This window comes from Microcebus murinus, chromosome 16 (assembly GCF_040939455.1).
Source record: "Microcebus murinus isolate Inina chromosome 16, M.murinus_Inina_mat1.0, whole genome shotgun sequence".
NCBI lineage: Eukaryota > Metazoa > Chordata > Mammalia > Primates > Cheirogaleidae > Microcebus > Microcebus murinus.
In genome coordinates, this window is record NC_134119.1 from 42,033,644 (window position 1) to 42,048,941 (window position 15,298).

Sequence of the window (15,298 nt, forward strand, 5' to 3'; positions counted from 1 at the left end):
ACAATTTACAATAGATGTGGGATTGAACTTAGAAATTTTTCTTTTGAATATTATGTGAATGTAGTGTCTTGCTATTCACAGATAAATGTTTGATGCTATAGCTGGAATTCCTATTCCTTAGGGACTTCAGAATCTATTGCCTGTATATTATTTTAATACTTAAACTTTGTGAATTTGGTATTGTTGGTTGTCCATATTTAAGAAATGTTTAAAAGCAAGTGAGACATGGAAAATTAAAAAAACAAAATGGTATGTGAAATCTTGAGTGTTATAATTTACAGTTAGCCATAAATAAGGGTAATTATGAAATCCTAGTCATCTTGACTATGAAGAAGTATCAGCCAAATCCATACTTTTCCATCTTTAATGTGCATAGGAATCTTTTGTGGATTTTGTTAAAATGCAAAGTCTGTGATGGGGTTCTGCATTTCTAACAAACTCCCAGGTGATGCCGTTTACTGTTGGTCCTTGCTGGTCCAGGGACAATATTTTGAATAGCAAGAACTTAAATGACTGGGAAAAAAATGCTACCAATGAGTCCTGTCTACCTCAGTCAGAAGGGACTTAATTTTAAACAAGTGAAATATTTGAGTACCTAAAGGCAGTACGGCTTGATAATAAAATTTGAGGAAATATCGCCAATGAAACAAACTCCAGAGACAGGATGTGCTGCAAGAGACACACCATTCATCTTAGTGTCAGCTATTGCCTGAGTGGAAACGTGGAAAGAAAAGAGAGTGGATTCAGCCACAGATAAATCTGAGCCAGTTGAGGACAGGTAGGGGACCACCTTTTAGGGCTACAGAGATCCCGCAGGAGGATGTTTGCCACTGCCGCCAGGGGGCGCACAACCACAGCTTTTCCAAGAGAACAGCTTCTGGACTGAGTCACCGGGCTAGTCACCTGCTGGATAAACCGAGGAAAAGGGATGGGTGGATACAGAGTGGGGCCATGCCACTGCCCTCTCGTCTCTATGGTGACCGGTACTTGGCGATGGGTCGTGTGTTTACAACTCTTAGGTCGTTAAACTTAACAGCTGAGCTGGGTTTGAAGTGAAGTGGATTCCGCAGTCAGATTCCGGGCCTTGGGCAAGAGGGGTTTGCTGTGATTATTTCCAGGGCAATGACTAGGGCTGTCTAAAGTGCAAAAGGCCATCTCTTTCCTTTGAATGTTTTGCATTTTCAAAATGCTTCATTGATGCAGCATATCGTTCTGAGGAAGGGTTGTCATCGTCTTTCTAATTATCGGTGGGGAAACTGAGGCCCAGGGAAAACGTGGACTACTGCACCTTAGATCTAGGGCCAAGTTAGAATCAGGAGTCCAGCTTCCCACTCTAGCCAGCCAAGGCCGACCACCTGGGTGGGCTGCTCCCCCCCCTGCCAGCTCAGGGCTCCCGAGAGAGCAGCTTCAGGGCACGGAACGCCAGCCAAGGCTGGAGGGAAAGGCTTCGTGGAGGGCAGGCCTGGAGGCCGACCTAGCCCTTTGCTCAATCCTGCCAAAGTCAAACCATGTCAGTTCCTTTAACTTAAGTCAACTTGTCTTAACTGTTTGCACATGAACAGATTCTTTTAATTTTTCTTTATTTTTTTTAAATTAAAAAATAGGACATACTGATGGAAGAAAAATAATTTTAAAGTTGTAGAACAGTATAAAATAAAAAGTGAAAGTCTCGCTTCATTCACTGATCCCCACCCCAGATCCTGTAATCTCACCTCCAGAAGTAATCATATATATACATACAGACAAAGGGAAAGAAAGACAAAAAACAGATGATTTTGCTTAACTTTACAAAAATAGGATTATATCATTCATACTGTGGCTTCTCTTTTTCACTTAAGATGTACTGTATTATATCATGGCCTATAGGACTGAGGTTTTGAAATTTAACAATGATATGACATTTTATAGGTCTATTGTCTTGATTAAAAACAAGGGATTCTTAAGTGTGATATTTGTATATTAACAAAAGTAAGGCCCCAGGGCCCTCCCCAGGCTTCTCTGCATCTTGTCTGCCCAAGTTTACAGGGGCAAAATTGAATCGGTAGCATTTACTTATTTTCTTTCTGAAGGATCCTGATAGAATGAACAAATTGCTCAAATTGTGAATATTTAATTTTTGTCCTCTGAAGATTTAAAATTTTAATCTCTCTATTATTTCCACAGTTCTGAATTATGTTTCGCAGGAGTCATTTTTTTTTTTTACTCATATTCATGTGAAACAGGAAATAGATACAGATGTAGCAAACTGGTGTGTTTGCATATTCTCTGCCTTTATTTCTTCCTAACACCCAAAACAAGTCAATTAAAAGTATTGACAAATAGGAACTGGGTAATAAATACATTTTTCCCTTTTAGAGTTGCCCTCCAGGATTCACCATAAATGCCAAGTTGTCTCTTTCGCTAGAACAACAGGTCTCAAACCTTCATGGGAAAGAATCCCTGGGAGTTTGTAAAAATGCAGCTTACCAGGCCTCCTGAATCCTGTTTCCTCATGCTGGGGTTGGGAATGAACATCACTAACCAGCTCCCACGTGCTTTGTGTGTCCACCAACATTTGATTGAAAGGATGTTTACACATGAGCAGATTCTTTTATGTTCTTTCCTGATGGTACCTGTTCTACTTTTCTCTCCTTTAGAAGAAAAAGGGATAGAAAGAGTACATGGTAAATAGGTTGTGCTGACTTTTTCCATTAAAAGGTGCCTCAAAATGCTATGCACATCCTAGGAATTCTTCTGTGCTTGTCTTTAAGAGCAACCCCATAGGTTTGTCAGTGGACTTGTCCTCCTGCAGTTACCCTTGGGCCCCTCCTTACGTAGTGTAACCGGTTTGAGAAGCAGCCAATGACTCTTTCGATTTCAGCACAAGTTTCTTATAAAACTAGCCAATCTGGGAGGTCATTTGTTTGTGATCCAGGTGCAGTGGTTTGATTATTCTTAGCTCACACTAAACTTGGAAGGAAACTGAAGCAGTAGGTAAAAACAGCCAACACATTCACAGCACGAAAAAGGACAAATGACAGCTACGTACACTAATATGGACAGATGTCACAGAAACAAACATGAGCAAAAGTAACCTCCTTTTGCCTGATGTTCAAGGACATGCAGCAATGACCTAGGGCAAGAGGGGTGTGAAGAGGGGTTATCTTTGGGGGATTTTATTGCCTGGTGAGACGTTGACACAAGGGAGATGAGACTTGGGTGGGGGGCAGGAAATGTCCTATGTCTTGGTCTGGAACCCCCTGTAGGCTGTATGCACATATATAAAGTCACTGGCTAAATGCTTAAGCTGTGTGCATTTTGCTGTATGTATATTATACCTCAACACATTAAGAAAAGGCAGCTGTGAATATAGCAACAGTCCACTTGGAAAAAAATCTATAGTTATTTCCATGTGGTTAGTTAATATCACCAAACAAATGCACACAGTTGGGCAAAAAGAAAATTAAATATTAGAAACTATTACATTAATAAAATAAGCAGCCTCTTTTAACTCTAGTCATAACTAAGCACCTAAAATAATGTGAGCCCACCTTGGAGACACAGCACTCTCAAAGCCCTCATGTATGAAGTGTGGACTTGCACACATAGATATGATTATCTTTTGTCCTTCGAAATGCTGCCAGTCCAGGAAATGTTTGAAGAAGTTTTATTGGCCTTTTGATAAGGCAGTGGACAAGAATAGGGAGGAATATAAGTTGTTAGGTCTTCCTTAGTAAAGTTGAGATTTTGTCCAAATATATATGATGGTGCATGTGCAGGGGACATTTGTCTGGAGGCAATCAGTGCTATTCACCCAACAGTGTCCTGAGGCCACGTGTGAGTTGTGCCATGACAGGAGGCCTGGACTGTCAAGTCCCCAGGTATGAAGAGGGTGCTACATCTAAGGATTGTTCCGAGAATATTCTGTGGGGAACTTTCTCCCTTTTATTTCCCCATCTACCAACACTTGGTCTTCTTGTGTTTAAAGGCTTTTCTATGAAGATCTTGTGGTCTTTCCTCTCTCTGCTTGGGCCATGTCTCCTTGTGTTAGGAGCAGCCACGGCGAGGAAGGTGACATGTCACTTTACCAAGAAAGTGGTTTCTCCTATTTTTCCCTCCTCTCTGCTCTTCCCTAGTCTGACACCACTGGCAACGTCTGGTGTTATGAAGACAAACTTGCTTTGTTCTGAAAACTGCTCTGTCACATCTGGGTGCTGTGGGCAAGGGGTGGCTGGTGGCGGGTACAGAGAGGTACCCGGTCTGGGCACAGTCAAGGCCCCACCAGCTGGTGGATGGAAGATTTGGCCTGAGCTGAGAGTCAGTGAACATGGCCGTGGGAGGCTTTTATTCTGTTATAGAGGCAGAGCTAGGAGCAAGATGAGCCACTTCTGTTCCCTATGTCAGGTGCAATGTCTCTGCGTGGAACTGAACCTGGAATGTTTATGGGGGACATCAAAATGGGAGACATGGACAAGGCACCCAGCCCAGGGTGGGAAGCTGCTCTGTAATACACCTGTCTCATTCCCGGAAGGGTGAAGACCCCTGCCTGTCTGGGAGTGGTGCCTCTCTCTCCAAGCAAGGTAATTCTCAGACTGAAGTATCAGAGCCTGGAATTTTCTCCTTAAGGCTGCACAAAATGTGACATCAAATGCAAACAGATTAAGAAATAAAAGGTAAAAGCCACCTCAGGATTGATGAGGATCCTGAGAGTGAAAGATAATAAGCACATTCTTCATTTCGGCTCCTGCTCTGTGCACAGTTCAGTTTCCTGGGGGAGCTTCCAAAACCTGGGAGGGGCGGGCAGGGTAAAAACGACTGTTTTCTTTAGGAGAGGAGTCCCCCCTTCCCCCCAGATCTGTCTTCCCTCTCCTACCCCAGTGCTGGCAGAACGCGTGAGAGCCTGCTCCCCCCACTCTTCTTGCCTTGATGGAGGGAAGAAGGACAAGGACTTCTCCGATCCCAGGCAAGTCCTGCAGAGGAGCCACCACCGGGCAGGCTGAGGAGCCCAGCAGGTCCAAGAGGCTGCTAGGCTGGGCACCAGAGGGCCACCTTTCCTCCCTGGGTGGTGGCCGGCTTCTCAGGGGCTTGCTCTCCCCACTTTACTTCAACAGCTCCCCTTGCTCTGAAATCTGCCAAAATGGATATAAACTTAAAGAATCGTTTCCACGTGCCACAGGAGTGATCTTCCCCTGCCCCCCCATCTTTCTTTCTTTCTGTCACTGCCTGTGCTGAGATAACTTCTAGACACTGGCCAGTTCTGGGGTTCTCCCCTTTCTCCTGGCTGCCTCGCCAACATCCCTCCCCCACCCCAAGATTCCACAACTCCTTGTGCCTATGGCAGCTTCCCCCTGGAGCTGGTGCTCATTGTCTAACACAGTTAGTTCCAGATTCCCTCTCTCACCTTTTCTCTTCCCTAGTTTTCACTAGAAAACCTTAGTCTGAGCATCCTTCCTGGTAGATTGAATTATTCTGAGCTCCTAAATTTCCTCTTCTGTGTCTCCGAATGCTGCATAGAGGTAACACAACCAGAGAATTCTCCACACACGCTCTAGCCTGGATTAACTTACCTATTGTCACATCCTCCTCAGTCTCTGGTAACCAAAGTTAAAGGGACAACCACTCTGGCATTGCGGGGAAGGTGCTCTGCACGCCTGGGAAGATGCCAAGATGAGAGCACGGGTAAATAAATGATATGTTCAGGAAGCAAAAGTCTTTCTGGGTGAAAACGGACCTTCGGTGGAAAAGAAAGCCACCTGTGACCACTTACTTTGTTTTTTGCTGTGACCCTGCTCTCCCCAGAATCTGTTAGGATCGCCCGGGAGGCAGTGAGGGAGAAGGTCACCCATAGGTTGGGACTTATTTGGACTCTGTGGGTCCTCCCAGACCTAGGCAGGAGACACCTGTACAGAGGGTCCCTCCTTCCTCCCCACCTTCCTAGGCCTTGCGGCTAAATTCCCTTGATCTGAGCGGATTCCATGGATATAGTCACCCTGACAGACACCTGGTTTCTAGGTGCTTCCTTTTTGAACAAGCCTTTTGTTTTCAGCCCGACCACAACGGCATCTCCTCCTCATCCCAGCCAGCGGCCCCAGGGAGGAACCTGGGAAGAGTCCAGGGAAGCCCAACAAGGGAGAGTGGGCTGTGCCCGGGGCCACTAGATGTCCCCTCCAAACGGGCACCAGCCCCTTCAGTAGGTACGGGCAGGAGAACTGGAGCGGGGCGGGAGGGGACGGGAGGACTAGGGTCTAGTCTCTGGGGTAGGGACAGGCTGGTGCTCCCCGCAGAAGGCCAGGAGCCTCTTCAGGCCGCCTTCCCCCAGGGACTGTGCCAACTGCCCCCTTTCTCTCAGCCATAGCACTGGGCTTGGTCCAGCACCATCAGAAAGCGAAGTGTGAGCCCGGGCCAGAGGGGGGAGCCAGGACACCCTGAGCGAGCCAGGATACTCTGGGGAGGCCTGTTCCAGGACGGAGCAGGCGGGGTGCAGGGGGATCCCCACAAGCGGGCCGGCCCAGGGAAACCCCGGAGGCCCGCAAGAGGAGGCGAGGCCAGTGGCTGGGCACGTGCAGCCAAGCGCACTCCTGGCGCCCCTACTCTGGTCAGCAGGAGGGGAGGAGGCTGAAGAGACCCTCGATTTCTCCAAAAGTTTCCAGCGAATCTTTCTTCGTGGAGACCCGCCTCTCAGAAGCGGCGTGTGTGCTTCCCAAGAGGGGCCCCCTGCGCCGCCTCCCCTGCCCCGGTACCGAAGGGTTGAAGGATTGCACACGGGGCTCCCTCCCCAGCCCAGTCTCCTCCCCGCGCGCCCCCTCCCCGCCGTGCCGGCCAGCGCCGGCTGCATCCCCGCCGCCCCTCCGCGCCCGCGCGCTCTCCTGTCGCCCACCCGGGCCACCCCAGCGGCGTCGCTGCAGGCTGCGGGGAGCTGCGCCCACTCGTGCTCCCGGCTCGCTCCGTGCTCCCAGTGCGCTCTGGCCCCGGCTCCGGCCCCGGCCCACCCGCGCGGACCATGGACTAGGCGGGAGGCCCCGCGACGCGCTCCTGCAGCCGGCGAGGCCGGAGCCAGCCCGGGGTGGCCTCGCCAGCCGGCCGAGTTAGCCAGCGGCGGGCCCTCCTCCCGCCGGTCCTGCCCCGCTCCTCCTCCTCGGCCCCCGCCGCCCCCGCCTCCCGGCCGCCCCCGCCGCCCCCGCCGCGCCGCCGCCCCAGGCCCAGCGCGGGCGCGGAGCGTGGGAGCCATGGCGCGCGAGGAGGAGAGGGACCCCGAGCGCCGGGAGGTGGCGGCGCTGGCGAGCGGCGAGGAGGAGGAGGAGGGAGGGGAGGAGGGACTGAGCGATAGCGACGACGAGGGCGACGAAGAGGAGACGGGCAGCGGCGAGGAGGAAGAGGAGGCGGAGGCGGCGGCCGGGTGGGAGCGCAGCGAGGACGCGCGGCTGCTGCGCGCAGGGCTGCCTCCCGCCGCCGTCCCCGCCGCGGCCGCCCGCTACAGGAGCGGCCGTCTCCTGCCGGGGCCACCGCCCGGCCGCCCGAGGATGCCGCCGCCCGGCGATGAGGACCGCGCGCGTCGCCGCCGCCGCCGCCGCCGCCGGAGAGACCTTCTGCTGAGCCAGCTCTGCTTCCTGGCTTCGGTGGCGCTGCTGCTCTGGTCGCTGTCGAGCCTGCGAGAGCAGAAGGGTGAGTGCTCGCCGCCGGCCCCGAGTGGGCGCTGCGGCTCCGGCGGCTCGGGGCTCCTGGGCTGGGCGCGGGGCTGCTGCGGTCGGCCCGGCCGGGCAGCCCGGCGCAAGCAGGCTGGGTCGCCGGCGGGTGGGGGCGCCGGGCACGAGGACTCCCCGTACGGCCCGCAGTGGCTCGCGAGGAGCGGACCTCGAGCGCCCGGACTGCGGGACGGAGAAGCGGCCGGCACGCGTGGGCGCCCAGGTGCCCTGGGAACCTACCTGTGCCTCCTGCCTCTGCGCTTCTAACCCGCGAGCCGGGGGGCTGTTTTTCCCCCCAAAAGCCCCCCAGGGCCAGCGGTAAAGTTGTCCTGGCAAGATTCAGCACCTGTGCAGGTAACCACCTGTACACTCCATGGTTTGCTCAAGGATCGAATGGGGTTGCTTGACTGGTTAACACACAGGTCTCCATATATTCATAGGACAGGCGGGGTGGACCGTGTAGAAAGAAAGCTCTTTACCGTTCTTTTCAGAACAGGTGCCGGGAACTTCGGGTAGGAAAAAAGTGTTGGCCATCCAGCTAGGGGTTAGGAACGGACTTGTTCTCTTAAACTGCCCACTCACTGGGAAGACATGGGCTCCTTCCCATAGCGTCCCTTTTGCAGAATTGCTGTGTGGAAGAAATGATTTGGAGCCGACCGCCCGTCCACTCCTTTCGCGGTGCCCTGCACGGGGCCCGACCCACTTTTGTCTTTGTCCTTGGCCTTTCTTGAGCTGAAATAGATCTTGTAAAAGAAATGTGCTCAGAACAGTTGTCTGCTGAAAACAATTTGGACCCCGGGGTGCAGCTGTCTAAAAAACTAAGGCAGGACTTGGAGGAACAAGTGTTGTAAAATGGTTTTAGATCCCGGCCTTTCAAGCGGCGGGGTTCGTGGGAAAGCAGCTATGTAAACGGTTGTGAGTAAAAGCAGTTACAAATGTGTGCTGCGGTGTGAAGACAGACATAGCTCTAATGCAAGGTGTTATGAGGTGCAGCATAAGGACATTTTGATGGTGATGGGAAGGTATTTTTAAAGATGCTGTCAAATTAAAAAGGGATCTCCCCCAGATTAGTGCATCTGTCGCTTCGTGGTGGAACCGGATGGTGGGTCGGTCTTCGTGCAGGTCTCAGCAGACCTCTTGACAGACTTCATCTTATATGGTAATGGGAGAGAGTCCCTCTTGATCTTCAGTGGAGCCGGGAAAGATTGCATGGCTCTCTCCAGGGCTCCTGCATCCCGGCTCCTCTGTCCATGGATTCAGGGGGCTGTGCTAGTGGGAGGGAAGCAGGACATCTCTCCAAGGGCACGTTGGGACCTGCCAGACATCAATCTAACGGAAGAGTCTCAGGGAGAGGGTTTTCATTAACCCCCTTTCAGTCTTCCCAGTTTTTATGAGTGAAAAGCCAGCTTCTAGTTCATGCCACCTTCTAGTTCCTGGCCATTCCAAGTCCATGACATGCCAGCCCTTTTTCCGGCATGTTGGGGCTCTGTGAGTCATACAGTTCCCACCACTTTTCAGGATTTAAAAGACATTTTTCTAGATGGAGAATGTGACCCATACAGTTAAGTCGATCATTGGCAAGGGGCTGCCTGGGCCCTGGAAAACTGGGGTGTTTGAGGGGGAGGGGGGTCAGACACTCTGCAAACTTGAAACCTAGTGACTAGGATGTCATTTTGAAATGGTTTCCCTGGCAGTGGCATTTCTGTTCAGGTGCCACTGATTCACATTTAGTTCCATAGCACAGCCCTCCCTCTCCCCCCATCCCTTACTTTCTCCCTTTCTCCTTCCTACCATTCCCATTCTGTTTTTCCCTCTCACTTCCTCTCCATCTCCTCCCATCCTTGTCAAGCTTAGTAAGCCCCTGACCCTAGGAATGGAAAAATCCAACTTGGAAAAGCCAACTGTGTTAAGGAGCTTGCCAGCCAGCCTCCTTCATTTCCCCCAAATGACATGCATGTTGAAATGGTCTCTAATTACTTTTTCTTCCATTAGATATTGATGGTTTCAGTATGTGATGAACAGCAGTAGTTTTCAGCAAGGCACAGATTTTTCAAGATAATTATTAACATATTAATTAATGCATGTGAATCTGAAAATGATTATTTTGCTTGAGGAACTGTCATTCAGCATACCTAAGCATTTGCATGGTGACTTTTACCCTGGAAACTTGAAGGCCACTCTACTTGATGGTCCTTTCAGTATGGATACTGAGGTTTGGAATTTAGTCATGTTTTGAAGTCTTTGTGACTTAGAGGGGCTGAGTTACTTGCTTAAGGTCACACAGCAATGGAAGTGTAGGGGGAAAGAAAACAACCTGAGGTGACCTAGCTTTTTGTTCCTACCTCTGTTCTTTGATATTCAAGCCACCGTCTGGGTGCAGGTTTGTAATATTTATATAATCTCATAAGAGTACCTTCATAATGATCAAAGGTAATATTATATTTATTCACGTTGAAAGCCATGCCATGATTGTTAAATGTAACTTCCCAGAAGCTTGTTTTCTAATACATATTGATCTTTCTTTCCCTCCCTACCCCCTTCTTTCTTCCTTCTCTTTATCTCTCCCTTTTCTTTTCTCTGTTTCTAAAAAGGACAATTCTTTTACCCAAACAAAATAGAGATGCGTGGCAGTTACGTTATATAATGTTGGATAACATTTCTAATCATATGGAATATGAGATCCTTTTCTTAACATCCAGCCTAACTCAGGTTTGGTTATATACTAAAAATGTTTAGTTATAGACTGAAAAGTTACTCAGTACAGTAAATAATCTATACTGATCTTTTCCTGCTGAGATAGAATATGAGGATTGTTTAATTTAGGTCAGGAAGGGCTAGTGGTAGAATCAAGAAAAAGTTGAATTCTAACAACAACAAAAGTAGTAATAATAACTGGAATTTGGTGGGCTCTTAAGTGCTAGGTACTATGCTAAGTACACCTTATACGTGATGCCTTGTTTTATCTGCAAACACTCTTTTCAGACATGTGAGCCTTCAGTGGTGAAGAAAGACAAGCCCTAGGTGCCCTACTTAGTGGTTATGAATGAAGAGCTCATTTTTTGATCTCTGTTTTCAAAGCCAATTGAAATAAAGTGTTAGATTTGCTAATGAGGGTTTTCCTTTCTTTTTGCGGTGAGAATGGATTACTTTTGTATATTTTGAGTGGTTCAAAAGTGTTTAATATTTCTTTGATGTAAACGACCTGGCCATCTTTTTCCAGAAGTGGTGTGGATAAAGCCCAGGGATTCTAACTCAGAAGTAATTATAGACGGCCTCTCTAGGAGGCACATATATTTATATGTACATATATGTCTATATATAAAACTTTGAAATACTTTCTGTCCTAGTTACTATTGCTGTGTAACAAATCACCCCAAAACCTGGTGGTGTAAAATAGATGTTTTATTATTATTATCATTATTTTGCTTATGGATACTTAGGGCCAGGGATTTGGACAGGGGGTAGTTGGGGTGTCTCGTTTCTGCTTTGTTATGTCAGGGGGGGGCTCAGCTGGAAAGATCGCAAGGCTGGCTGACTCGACAGCTGGATCTGGAGCCATTGCAGGCAGCATGGCTCCCATGCCTGGAGCTGATATGCCTGGTTAACTGGACCCTCCGCCGAGCTGCCAACCAGAACACCTACACGTGGCCTCTCCATGTGACTCAGTTTGAGTTTCCTCGGAGCATGGCAGCTGGGTTCCAAGGGCGAGTGTCCCCAGAGAACATGCATGGCCTCAGAAGTCACAGAGTGTCATTGCCACTATTTTCTGTTGGTCAAGGCAGTGACGGATGTCAGCCCAGTGTCAAGGAGAAGTGCATAGACACCACCTCCTCACTCAACGGAGGGGTGTAGGGTCACCTGAAAGCCTCTGCGGTGGGAGATATTGTGATGGTCGCCTTTGGAAAATCCAAGGATTTGAAGGAGTTGCAACTTAGGAGTGAAATATCTTCGAAATGTCTTCCGCTAATAAAAGTGGTGTTGCTCACGTTGACTGGCGTGGCGTCTAGATGGGGTTTTTGCAAAGGGGGCGGCGGTGAAGATTTGAACCGTGAATTTAAGTTTCAGATCTGAGAGCTCATCTTTACCTTTGTGGCTTCCCGTTCCTCAGAGGGCTATGACAGCAACCTTCGATCCTTCGCGTGGCCTTCCTGGACGCTGCCTCTTTCCACGCTTCCCCACTTTGGCTTCCTCTGCCCCTGACAATGGCAACACTTATTCTGGCCCCAGAATCTGAGGGTCCCTAGCACGTGCGGGTCCCACCACTGTCTGGACTGCTTCGTTCACCACTGCAGCGAGTGAATCCTTCACTTCCCAGCCCCAGATTTCCGACTAGACCCCATGCCTTCATTTTGCTCTCTGAGTACACTGTCTTTTCCCTTCATAGCATTTATCACAGTTGGCAATTATGTATGCATTTGGTCTTGATTTGAGTAGCATCTGTTCTTCCGCAGGTTGTAAGTTCCAGGAGGTCAGGGACTCTATTAATTTTCCTCCCTTCTGTCACCCAAGTCACCCAGCCTATAGTAGGAGCTCAGAAGATATTTTTTAAATTTAGAGGCAAATATAAAAGATATTTGTTAAAAAAGGAGACCGCTTTTGATTTCTGAACTGCAGCGCCCGTGATAATAAACTAGTTATCGTGTGTTCAGAGACCACTCGCTGGCACAGATTTTATTGTCATGGATTATAATTCTGCACCTAGTCCAGCAAACTCAGTGTTGTTACCCATTTTTCACGGGATAGCGCTGAGCTGAAAAAAGTGGAATGGCTTGCCCGGTGTCAGTTCGTTTAGTGGCAGGATTTGAACCCAAGCCCACCCACGTCAGAGCTACATGTGGCTGCATTTTCCAGCCTCAGCTGAGGAGGACTTGAATAGAAGATGAGGAATCACCCTGCCTTTTTCAGTCCACTGGGGAGTAAGGAATAACAGAAGGTTGGTTTCATAGAAGCAGTATTTTAGAAACACATTGCTTTTCAACCTTTCTATTTTCTGCATAAACATATATAGACGTGTCTCTTTCCTCCTGGCTTTTCTTAGCTTCTCATCAACCCAGATTTTTCTCAAACGTTTCCTCCACTTGCAAGGCTCGAATCCTTGTGGGAAGCTTTTTTTTTTTTTTACCCTGGAGGGTTGGCAAAGCCAAAAGAATTGCAAAACTAGCTATTTGGTGAGAATTCCAAGGCCTGGTGGAAGTTGGATGATAGAATAGGATTTTGGCAACTCTCTTTTCCTGTAAGGAGGTTTCATTTCCTTGAGCTGAAGAATTCTGGGGAGGAATAACGGCACACAGACTTTCATCATGGGGAACAGAGGTATGGGGAGTGCAGAGAATGTCCCCGAAGTTGCAAAGCAAATGGGTTGTGCTGCCAGGGAGGTAATCGGAGTTTTTTCTGGTCTATTCCTGCCTTTTGTTTCTGGAGAGCTCTTTTGACATTTATTTTTATTTATTGTTTGCAGTGATTTCACATGTGGTATCCTGTAGGATTTGACAACCTGAAGCATTAGAATTCAGGTGGAAGAAGGTTTTTTTATGAGCCACACCGTGATGGGCCACATGTCTCCTAGGGTTCGACCTACTGCTGCCTTCTCGTTCCTCTTCCCTCTGGGGGTGGCTGTGCTCCTGTCATTGCTAAGCCTGGGGGCTACACAATCCTTTGTTGGTTTCCCGGCCCTGCCCTCACCCTGCAGACTGTCCCATTAGGAAACGCTCTTCAGTGGAACCTCTTGAGGGAGTTCCTGCCTGGATCCCGAGGGTATAAGACACAGGGACCTTGTCCAGTCCATTTGTTTGTTAAACACGTGGCAGGCTTTTTGCTAGTTGCTGGGGTATCAGCGGTGTCTGTGATGGACACCCCGAGTGTCCATCCTTACAGTGCTCAAGCGTGAGTGAGAAGAGAGGCATGAAACTATTGTAATTTTCATGTATTATGAGAGATACAAATGAGAAATACGGCATGGCGTGCAGGTCGTGGTGGTCAGTAGAAGCTGGAACCTGAAAAATAAAAGGAATTAGATCGATAGAGAATGGGAGATAAAAAGTCAGACTCATAGAAAAAACGGGCAAAATGACAACGGACAGGCAGTTTGCACAAAAGCAATTGCAGACGGCCAGTAGACACAAGTTACAACCTTAATCTGAGTCTTGACAGGGACATCTGAATTTAAAAATAATGAAATATCATTTTTTTCAATATCGTATGGGCAGAGATTAGGACATGAGATCCTATCTAGGGCTGATAAAGGTGCAAGAGAAGTAAATTCTCTCATTCGCTTCTGTTGGGGATGCCACTTGGCTCCCCAAACACTGTGGGGGACTGCCACAGGGATCTGGTTTCAGTCATAGACCCCAAAGGAAACCTGGGCCTTTTGATGAGAATGGTGTGCAGGATGGGGGTGGGGGTGGGATTAGAATGGCAATACCTAAAGACTCAACTTACCTGGATCCACCTGTGGGCCAGGGAGCATATTGGTCATGATCCTTTCAACTTTAGTGTTTAGGGCTTAGGTGGGAACTTGAGGGAACAGGGAAAGACTTATGTCACTTCTGGAGCTGTCCAAACCCATAAGCATGAAACCTGGCAGTCATTCTTGCTTGTCAATAGCTATTTATTTCTAGGAGAGGGTGAACAAAGAAAGTCAGCTCATCTGTGACCCGGTTTGGGGACTTTCACATTTGCAACATTTGCAATATGTCTCTTCATTTTTCCCTTTGTATTTCTGCACTGTTTAATTTTAGCAAAAGTCATTTTCACTCTAGTGAGCCAGTCTGCCATGGAATTTGAACCCATGGAGGACAGGGAATGATGAGCAATTTCTTGAGCAGGACTTTGACAACAGAACAAAGGGGATGATGGGTGCCGTGGGCGACCAGGAGAAAGGGGGCACCGTGACTCTACATTGTTAAGTCAATATGCCATTTTTAAGACAGAACATGAAACATTCATTTTTGGATATTTTGACTCTGAGAGCATTTAGGTAGCATGTATAGCTGACAGTTGAAAGTCAAGATCATAAGCACTTGTGACTACAGATAAAGATCTGGGAGTTATATACGTGAGGGTGAACATTGCATCTTTGGTTAGCTCCATGGTTCTCATTCTTCTCTGCACATTGTAATCACCTGGGGAACTTTAAAAATTACTCATGTCTGGGTCCCATCTCCCAGAATTTCTGATGTCATGCTCCATTCAGGGGTGTGGCCTGTGCATTTTTTTTTCTTTTTTTCCTTTTTTTTTTTTAAAGATGAAGATGGTGCTAGTAAGTAGACAGGGTTGAGCACCACTGGGTTAGGTTAATGGTCAGTATTTACCTTATTACAGCCACATAAATCCTCTCCTTAGCTGAGCTCTAAAATACACCATAATTAATTTTCCTGTCCTGGACGGATGTGAATTAATACATGTTTGTCTGCTTAGTTTTTCTAAGCTTTTACACCACTAACTTCAGCCCAAACTTTCCTCTAGTTGCCTCAGTCTCCTGTCAATATTCACAGTGACATTAAGTATTCTATCCAGTTTGCTTTTGGAAGAAATCGTTACCAGATTCTTCTGGCCTGTTCTAGTCTGGACAAGTTCCTTATAAAGTCTGCTGCCCAGCTGTCATCTTTCAATCTCCCTTTAGCTTCCTCCTGCATATT

General features: G+C 48.3%; 1 protein-coding gene across 1 annotated transcript in view; it reads left to right on the forward strand.

The window, feature by feature from the left end:
- Positions 1 to 7,230: 7,230 nt before the first annotated feature.
- SLC24A3 (solute carrier family 24 member 3) overlaps positions 7,231 to 15,298 on the forward strand; it is a 467,208-nt gene continuing 459,140 nt past the window's right edge. Inside the window, exon 1 of the mRNA XM_020281853.2 lies at positions 7,231 to 7,641. Within this exon, the coding sequence (XP_020137442.1) occupies positions 7,500 to 7,641 (142 nt within the window). The 5' untranslated portion in view covers positions 7,231 to 7,499. The remainder of the gene's footprint in view (positions 7,642 to 15,298) is intronic.